The 10,150-nt window shown below is 37.6% G+C and overlaps 1 protein-coding gene across 1 annotated transcript; it reads left to right on the top strand.

The window, feature by feature from the left end:
- Positions 1-7,247: 7,247 nt before the first annotated feature.
- Positions 7,248-8,965, top strand: LOC114267024 (UPF0481 protein At3g47200-like). Its single transcript, XM_028208004.2, has one exon. The coding sequence runs from the start codon at positions 7,293-7,295 to the stop codon at positions 8,679-8,681; it is 1,389 nt and encodes a 462-aa protein (XP_028063805.2). The 5' UTR covers positions 7,248-7,292; the 3' UTR covers positions 8,682-8,965.
- The last annotated feature ends 1,185 nt before the right edge of the window (positions 8,966-10,150 follow it).

Below are 10,150 nucleotides of genomic sequence, written 5' to 3'. Positions count from 1 at the left end.
GTTGATTTGAAAACTTGCATTGAGAAAAGAATGTTGAGAAACAAGTTTTCATGGAACGGTTTTGGGGAAAATACAGTGGTAAGTCTTGAAAGGTAGTGTAGAGAATAGGTGTTGAGCCTTCCAGTTAATACTGGTAAAAGTGACAGATTATGGGTGTCGAGCCCTCTAGCTGATACTGGTAAAAATGACAAATTGGTAGTACTGATATAGTCTACTTGCAGACACTGACATAGGGATTACTAGAGTTGTATTTACCGCCCTTTGAGTTAAATTGTTAAGTTTTGAAAAATGGAAAATGGCATGGCATAAGCATTCCATCTCTTGAGACTTGTGTAAAATGTATATACTTTGTTAAGAATTCTCTACTGGGCTTTATGCTCACCCTACGGGATTTTTGTGCAGGAAAAGATGTGGTGATTCCGCTTAATTGAAGGCATGGAAGTGTGTGCTGAGAGCATAACGTGCTCATTTGCTGTGACTCTGATTGTAAGCCAAGGGCTTTGTATGTGTGGGTTTGAATAACTGTTTTGTATAACCAAACTCAAGCCTTGGAAACTTGTAAACCCTTAGGGATATTTGTTGTTTACTTAATTGTTGTTTAATTAATTGTATTATCACATGAAGACTATTTACATCATGTAATGCAAGTATGAAGATTTATGATCAGTTTTACTTTAAAGAGCCATGATTATTGTATTACCATTTGGGCATGAAAATGTGGGTGTTACAACACCCACTATTCTTTAGGATTTCTAGCAAGGTTTGCCTTAGAAACAACTGCAGAAAGATTTATGACATCTACACCATTGGAACTTTTTTCCATTTCAGTTATATTAGCTTGAGCAGGCTTCTTACTTGATCTTTCTTTGCCTTTGCATTTGCAACGACAATCTTTGGCCCGATGTCTCTCTTTGTCACAAATGTAACACTTGCCATTAAACTTGTAGTTCTTAGTTTCCCCTCCTTTAGATAGCATTTTCTTCTGCCATCTTTTAAAATCAGTTCCTAGCTATGTGGAGCTCATTCTTGATTGATATCTTATCAGTATGTCATTACTCTAAATATAAATGTTGCAAATTTGCTTAACTTCTTCACTTTGCTTCAACTTCGGACTTGAGTGCTTGAAAATATTGCAGATCTATTAATTAGTTTTGAAATATCAATACAACAAATTAATGTTTAGGAATAAATTCACTTTAGGGATGATTTTTTTTTGGTCAAAAATGTCATTATTGTACTTCTAGCGATAAGATTAGACATTTAGTGATGAATTATTATATTTTTTGGACTAAAATTTTATCTAAAAAAAAAAAAACCATTTTTGGGAACAAGTTATTTTATCCTTTCCTTAGTGACATTTTAACAAATTTGACACTTATAGTCCTTTTTCTCGCCTTTTGAGAATACATAAATTGATTCTCAAATATTTTTTTTTTACTTTTGGAGACAAAAATTTGGTACTTAAAACTCTAATTTGTTATAGTGTTTAACTTTAGAATATCCATTAAATGCTTGAAAAGATTGTGAGAAATTCCTTGCCTAAGAAGAGTATTTGAAAAGATTGTGAACGAAGTACTTGAGTATGAAATCTTGATTGCAAGCAGGGCTGGTTTGGGCACAAGCTGGCAAAGCTGCCTGTAGACATCCCATTTTTGACCGTCCTCAAGACTTGGACGTCACCATCGGAACACTTGGTGATTACCCTTGTTCGTGTTCGTCTTGAGTTCCCGGAGGTCTCAGTTGCGCGCCTTGCCTCAGGATCTCTCGACTCGACCGTGTTGTGTCTAGTTTTGCACCAAACACTTGTGTTCTGCCTTGGAGGGGCAGGGAATGCCTTGTGAGGCATCCCCACATATCACCGGCCATGGCTTGAGGCCACCGGCCAGTGATTTTATGCCATCGGCAATGTATATTGCCAGTCGGCACTATTTGTTGCCGGTCAGCCATTTATTTTGCCAAAATGGCAATTTTGAATGGCCGATCACTGTTCATCTACTTTTAGTAGATATTTTGTGCCAGCTGTGATAGCTGGCACCCATTCTGTTTCCCTCCATACACGTGTATGGAGAGATTTCCCTCTTGAATGGCTTGTTTTGAAAGCCTTACAAGAGGGAGTTGCCTATAAGAAGAGGGCTCCTCTCTTGGCATTAGGGTTAGAAAAAATTGTTAGAGAAGCTCTGGTTCTAGGTTTAGGGTTTTGTATCTATCCTATATCTATATCTCTCCTTCTCTTGTATTGTGTGTGTTTAAGCCTTAATTTTGTACACAAACACCTACTATTACACCTTCCCTTGGCTATTGAGGTTCTAGGGGATTGTTTTCAGAGTTTCGAAGCTGGTTTGGACCTAAGGAGACAGCTGGTCCACCAGTTGTGAAGAGGGTCTACAAGGGTAAGACTTTTGCCCCTTTTTACCCCATTCTTGCATAGCTTTTTAGCCTATCTTGAAACTGTTTTTGAGCTTTGTGTATAACATAAAATTTTTTTGTTTTTAGGCCCTCTAAATAGTTGTTTAAGGTTGCTTCAAGCTTTGGGGTTGTTTGACCCCTCTTAAGCCTTGTAAGGCTCCATTTTGTGCCATTTTGGGTGAGCTCCGAGACCTTGGTGTTTGGGCCTCCTCACCTCTGAAATCCCCCAAGAAGGAGAGGGCCACCCTCTCTCCTTGTTGTCCTTAAAAAGGACCATTTTTGCCTCTTGAGGGAGCACCTAACTTAGGCTCTTGTTGACCATGCCTTAGCTGTTATTTATGCTTATTTTGCTATGAAATAGCATTGTTTTAAGTTGGTTTTGGTACACCATGCTTGCTTAGCATACATGTCTTGTAATGCCATTTTGTTGCCTTAACATGCCTTAGGTTGTAAACCATTGTTCTAGCATGTTTTAGGCTTGGCTTTGTGAAGCTTTCATGTTTATTTTGCCATGATTAAGGTCTGTCCTGAGTTGTTTGGGTCGACTTTGGCATGCATTGTATAGCCCCTTTGCATTTTAGCTTGTTGGCCTTAAGGATGTGAGTGTATAGAATGCATTACTTGCTTTGATTTAGTGGGTTGGGACCATTTTTCATGTCATTTCAGTCCACTTAGTATGCTTATATGCTTGCATTTCATGGCCCCTTTGATGTGTCAAAGGCTTGTGTTGCATGCTCCATGTTTTGGTCATTGTGCATGCTTTTGAATTCAAGTCATTTAGATGCCATCTAAGTAATCTTTTGGGCTTTGTTTTACGTGCTAAAACTCTGTTTTGGGTCATTGGATTCATGCCATGTTTGGTCTTGTTAAGTGTGGTTCAATACCCCTTTAGCTTCCTTTGAATCTTGGACTTTGCTTGCATACCTTGATTGCATTGTTTGGATTGGTTTGGCACCATGTTCTTGCATGATTTTCAAGGCTTAATTTGCATGCTATATGTCCATGTTTGCATCCTCTTGAGTGTGCTTGAGAATTGCTCTTTAATGCTTGAAGTGTTGGAGATCATTTGCATGCATGTTGGTGTGCCTATTAGTCCTTCATTTTTGAGCACCTTGGCCACTGTTTTAGGCCTAATGAGGGCTGCCTAAACCATGCTTAAGTCCATCCTTTGCTTGTTTGCATGCTTGCCTTGCATATTTGCTTGCATACTTGCATAAATGCATTGCATTGCCATGTTGCATCCTTAGCTCGCATGCCTAGGTTGCATTGCATTGTGCATGCATTGCCTCACCTCTTGAAGCGAGTCATGATAGAGGTAGAAGCCCCTTGGTTTGACTATGGGCATTGCATTACATTTGAAATCAACATGCATAACTTGGTCTCTTGGGTCATCACGCATTGAAATGCGCGATTGATGGTCCGAGAACCAAGGACCATGTCCCTTTGAGTCATAAACATGATAAGGGATATGGTCGGTGCATACATTGCTTGAATTGCATTGCCATGCAAAGCTATGTCCTCTGCTGCTGTCAAACAGATTCTGCAGGAACTTTTTGCCGATCGACTGCACAGAGTGCCGACCGACAATCTATCCGTGGCTGATAGCTTCATCAACAGCCGATCGACACCAAATCACAGCCGATGATGATTCCCTCCAGCCGGTGGTGTCTCCCAATGTCCAGGGAAGCAATTCTGAGACTTTGGCAGTTTTCAGAGGGGCAGAGCAGGGAAAACAGAGGCAGCTTGCGCATGGCAGTGGACTTCCGAGCAAGACCCGAGCACGCGTGCATTGAGCCCTCTTCCCGAGGCCCTTTTTCTTGCTTTCTTAAGTTGATTAATTTGTTTAATTAATTTAGTCGGTCTGTAATAATTAATTAGCTAGGTTAGTTAATTTATTATTCGAATTGTATCATTCTTTTGGTCCCTCCGAGCGAGGGTGAATTTGTAATAAGTGTGGGTGAGTGTGTGCATGTCTTCCAACCCCCACTTCTTTCTCCCTTTTACTTTCCTGCTTTGATGGTTAGTAATAGGACATGTTTAATTTAGCATACCTTATGCTATGCATGCGTGCATCATTCATCAGTATTGCATGCACCGGGCTTGGCGCATCATGCTAACTGCATTAGTATTTCAAATCTAACTTGAATACATGCTACTTGTGCATTTTCACATGTCATTCATAGAATAGCCAAGCCTACTCTAGTGACATTCCGTATGCGTTGCATTAGACATTTAAACATGGACTTGGATCATGCATTGATTGCTAACGAGTTCTTTGTTTTGGCACGGAGTACGATGTAAGTATTTATGCTTTAGCATTCTTGCATGCGTGTGAGTGTTGCCATGATAGCATGATTACCATGAGGCTTGCTGCTTATGTGATATAACTGCTTGAATGCCTGTGGGTGAAGGTTGGATTGTCTGAGTTGGAATAGCTCATTGAAATCCGTGTTTTAGCCTACTTGCGAGTAGCAAATTCCAAAACGTTTTTTTTAAAAAAACAAACGGATATGCAATGCTTATTTCCAAATTAGGCGTTCTAGTCTATACTTTTGTGCTGTGCGCAAACATAGTAATTCTAGGCTAATAATCGGGATAAGAACACATAACGTTTTCAAAAACGGATATCATGGTTAGTAGAGGCCGATCTTCGGATCGGGCGAGAGGGGGTGCTCATAGCTGACCTTCCCCAATCATACCCAAGTTCCCGAGCCGAGGCAACTTTGGTGATGACGGACATGTGGCCTTTGGCACCTAGTCAGGGTTTCCTAAATTCCCCCAAAAATAAAATATTTAGGTGGCGACTCTGTATCTGGCAAAGCAGTCCATGTTTGGCACTTCTTTTCAAAAATCTGTTTCTCAAAACGATTTGCCGGATTTGGACTCTTTGGTTCAGATTAAGAACCGTGACACAAATCAAGTCCGAACTGTAGTGAGGCCCACGGGCGCGTCTACACTGCCGCTTTAGTCCTGGAAAATTGACTAAAAAATGTCTCAAATTTTTGTTAATTATTATATTAGCTTATCAAAAAAATCTCAACAAAATTCAGTTATAATTTAAAATTAATAGATGATTGTTTTGCATAGGAAGAAACCAAAAAACTTATTGATGTGGTGAATTATTTGAAATTATTGAATGGTTATATTCCAAATGTATAGATTATATACAGAATACGATTAATTATATTATTTGTAATTATTCTTTTCAAATTAAAATTGATTAAATGTTACCTTTACTTAACTATATCAAATGAAAAATTAAATAAATTAGCAATTTTATCCATCGAAAATGATTTAGCTTATAAGTTGGATTATGTGAACTAGATTAGTAATTTTATAGTTAAAAATGCTAGAAAAATGATGTTTAAGTGATTTTTGTTATAACTTGTTTACTTTTTGTTTGATATTTCAGTTTAGATTATTTTGGTCATTTTCCTTATTGTAATCTTTAATGTATATTTATGTAAATTTTAATATATATATATATATATAGTAACCTTTTTATGAGTACGGTCAAATTTCAAAAAAAAAAAAAAAGCACATAATTATTTTTAAAAAAAAATTGTATGAAAGCCCCGTGTTTAAAGTTCGCTTTGGCTCCGAAAAATTCACAGCCAGAGTGCTTGGAAAGATTGTGTAGGAATTGGTCGTGTTTGACGTATTGCTTCAAAATAGTAATCAACTGCTTGAAGAATTATAGGTGAATTGCTGAGTTTGAAATCTTGCCTACATCATAATCATCAAGTGCTTGGAACGATTATGCAGGAATTGCCATAAAAAGTTTGAAATCTTGCTTCACAATAAATGTCAATCCTAGAAAAGATTGCCTAGGAATTGCTTGAGTCTAGAATCCAGGATCAAATCATTGTCGAGTTCTTGAAAATATTGTGGAAGAATTGTTTAAGAGTTGCTCAAACTTAAAATCCTAGTGCAGAATAACGATAGATTGCTTAAAAATATTGTCGAGGAATTGCTAGAGTTTGGAATCTTGCGTAGAATAACCACTAATTTCTTTTTGTGTGAGAACTGCTCAAGTTTCATATCCTACTTTAGATTAACAATGGCATTCTTGAAAAGATTGTACAGGAATTGCTTGAGTTTGTGATATTGCTTTGGAATAAGGTTCGAGATCTTTTATGGAGGAATTAATGCATAATTTTTAAATATTGCTTTAAAATATTTGTCAATTTCTTTAAAGGATTGTAGTGAAACTGCATGAGTTTTTTTTTTGTTTTTTTTTATTTTTTAAACTTGATTATGGAGGAATTACTTGAGTTTGAAATATTTATTTACAATAGCCTTCTAGTGTTTGTATTGATCATGAGGTGTGTCAACAAAACAATTTTCAATTTTTCTATAGCCAATTCAAGGCAAATGCTGCCCTACTTTACTGGGAATTTCAAACTAGTTAGCAATTAGCTAATTAGTAGACAATGTAATGTAGAACAAATTTACTTATTTTGGGAGGGTATTATTTTCTTATTTTGGGGTTCTTTCAATCTTTTGATAATCTTGTGAGTAATTTTTCAACAATGCTATTTTTAAGAATTTTCTAAAATTTCCATGTTTTTCTATGATTTTGAGGATGCTACTAAACTAAACAAAATAAAAACTATAATGCATCATTATTTTTATACGATTACATACATACAAAATTTCAGAGGCAAATTAGACTGAACTTTTGTGTGAATCAAGTCCCTCTTTCTAGCAGAGCGGTATCAAACTTTGATCACAAATTTCAAGCAATGTGGGAATGCCAATAATGGCTTAAAGCTGAAAACTTTCGATGGTTAAAGACGATCAATATATAAAGCTGTTCCTAAACCATTTGCAGCAAAATCTCTACCTAAGATAGGCATATAAGAAGTCATATATACTTTCTTCACATGACTTCCATCAATGACAGTTCTTTTCCAATCCCAATTAAAATGAGTGAAAACAATGAGTATTGTATCAGTGAGGAAGCTCTTCAAAGGCTTACAGAGGACATTGGTAAGAAAATGGTTGAAAGTGCAGAGAAGACTCAATCCAAATCTTCTTCCTCTTGCATTTATAGGGTGCCCAAGGAGATTCGTAAGCAAAAAGAAAGTGCCTATACACCTCGCTTCGTCTCTATTGGGCCTCTTCACAGCAAGGACCAACACATTCTCAATTCGCCCGTGCAGCACCTCAAAAGGAGTTATACGAATGCCCTTTTTGGTCGAATATCGTCCAAGGAGGGTGGATCGGAAGAAGAAAAGCTTAATAAATCCAAGACGGTATTAATGGAATGTGTAAGGAAAATGGGAAAGTCATTAGACAAAGCGAAGAAATGCTATGCGGAAGAAGCTGAGGATGTGCTGGATGTAGAGATGTTGGTGATTGATGGTTGTTTCATACTTGAACTTCTCTACAAATTAACAGACAAGGAGAGCGATAAAAGAAACAATCCTATCTTCGGCAACAGCCTGATGCGCATCTGTGTCCAACACGACTTGCTACTGCTTGAGAACCAGCTTCCTTTCTTTGTCCTCAACGAGTTGTTTGACCTCACCGTGGCTCATATAGTGTGTACTCCAACTCGGACTCTTGGTCAGTATGTCATTTCATATTTTCCTCAGATGTGGAAATCAGAAAACGATGGAACAACAACAGCAACAACAACAACAGCAACAAACAATAACTATGATCATATCCTCGATATTCTACACAACCACTATCGTCATCATGATGCAAATCCAGGAGACGGTGGTTCTAGCGTGGTCATGCCTTGTGCATCAGACCTCGAATATGCAGGAGCCATGTTTAAAGAGGGTAACAAAGTCGAGTTTTGTAAACCTCAGAGTCCTTTTCATAGAGCTCAATTTAAAATCCCAACTTTGGCCCTTGATGACTCAGTCGAGCCATTCTTGAGAAACCTCATTGCTTATGAGCAGTGTTGCCCTGGTGTTCCTGGTTACTTCACATCATATGCAATCCTAATGGATACACTCATAAACAATCCCAAAGACGTTCAAGTGCTTGAAAAGGCTGGAATCATACGAAACTATTTAGGCGCCAGTGAAGATGCCTCTGATCTCTTCAACAATCTCTGCAAAGGAATTGTTCTCGGGGAGTTCTATTTCACTGAAACAACCAAAGCTGCCGCTGACTACAGCAAGAGTTGTTGGCATGATGCTATGGCACATCTGAGACGTGGATACTTCGCTACTCCATGGACATTCATAGCTTTCTGTGTTGGCTTTATCACTTTCGGTATCTCCGTAGTTAAATTTGTCCGTGCTACCTTTCGTTGATATGAATAATTTCTCAATAATGCTAGGATAATTATAACATGGTCATCTGGCATTGTTGATAATTCATATGTTCCTATGTTGTTCTGTGATGTAGATCAACTTAAGTCAATAAGTTATGCCTTACTTTCTAGCTTCAACAAGATTTGTACTAGCTAGAATGTCAAGGGCATATCATATGTTTGTAAAATCAGCAAGTCTGGGAATCCAGATTTTGGGCCCAGATTTATGTCATGAATTGAAGTTTGTGGTGAAGATTGAATTTTGTATAAAAATTAAGTTATTTATGGTGCTGACATTATTGTGATTAAATGTTATTTCAACGGACTTTCTCTTTAAAAATGATAAGCTCCAATTTAATCATGTTCAAACGGAGTGAGGTTAAATTGATAAGGTTGTGAGGGAATTACTTGAGTTTGAATTCTTGATAGTCGAGTTTTTGAAACTATTGTGTAGGAATTGATCATCTTAGAAATATTGCTTCAAAAAAATAACAGTCAAGTGCTTGAAAAGATTTATCCAAATGACCTCATTTATTGAAGGAGGAATTTCCTAGACCTTTTAATCTCTATGTCTCTGAAAACAATTCAGTGAATTGTTTTGTGGAAAGATAGTAAAGGATGGGTTATTAAGATGATCATTAAGACCTTGGTGGGAGGAGGAGCTGATGCTTCTTCAAAACAGAGTTTCTCTTATCCCATCTCTAAATGCTGGCAGCCAGGATAGGTTGTCATTATGGAGAGCTGATTCTTCCAATGTTTTTTCGATTCAATCCCTATATAAGTGGCTTGAAGCATTGCTGGGGCCCCAAAGTAGGATTACTTTCGATCTTTTGGGTGGTTGGCCTGGAATGTCAGGGTTAAAGTGGCAGAGAAGTTGTTGAAAGTTGGATTGATTATTGATCCAAGTCTTGGTCTTTGTCATTTCTACAAATTAGAATTGGAGACAGTTGATCATGTTTTGCTTCTTTGCTCCAAATCTTGGAAAATTTGAGTTGCTTGCATCCAATGGTGGCAGGGACTGGAATCAGAAAGAAGGTAACAGTTATTTTGGGAGGTGATTTCCTTCTGCAATTTTATGGACAATTTGGAGACTGGAAATGTTTGGAACAAGTTAGTTTTCAATGGAGTGCGACCCAACTAGAAATCCATGATCGAGATTATTAATTTGTGAGTGTCTCTTTGGTCAAAATCAAAACCTAAATCCAAGGATTTTTTGGTGAATGATTTTATCTATCACATTCAACAGATTTGTAATTGTGTTGAGAATTCTTGAGGTTATTTTGTTGTGTTTCTGTGTGCACCGGTTCAAGCAGAGCAGTGGATCCTTGTGGATTGCAGCTTTTGCTGGTGTTTCTGGTAATGTTGTTGGCTTGATGCAGAGGTCACAGCTTCAGCATTGATAATTCATATTCACAATTGATGGTGTCATTAGTTCTATGGGAAGCAAGGCACTAACTTGGGCTGATCAAT

The sequence above is a fragment of the Camellia sinensis genome, chromosome 5 (genome assembly GCF_055761805.1).
Source record: "Camellia sinensis isolate YWXY chromosome 5, ASM5576180v1, whole genome shotgun sequence".
Taxonomy (NCBI): domain Eukaryota; kingdom Viridiplantae; phylum Streptophyta; class Magnoliopsida; order Ericales; family Theaceae; genus Camellia; species Camellia sinensis.
This window is presented reverse-complemented; position numbering and strand designations above follow the sequence as displayed.

What these genes read in the sequence shown, in the direction of transcription:
- LOC114267024 (XM_028208004.2), top strand. Translation starts at nt 7,293, where the DNA reads ATGACTTCCATCAATGACAGTTCTTTTCCAATCCCAATTAAAATGAGT.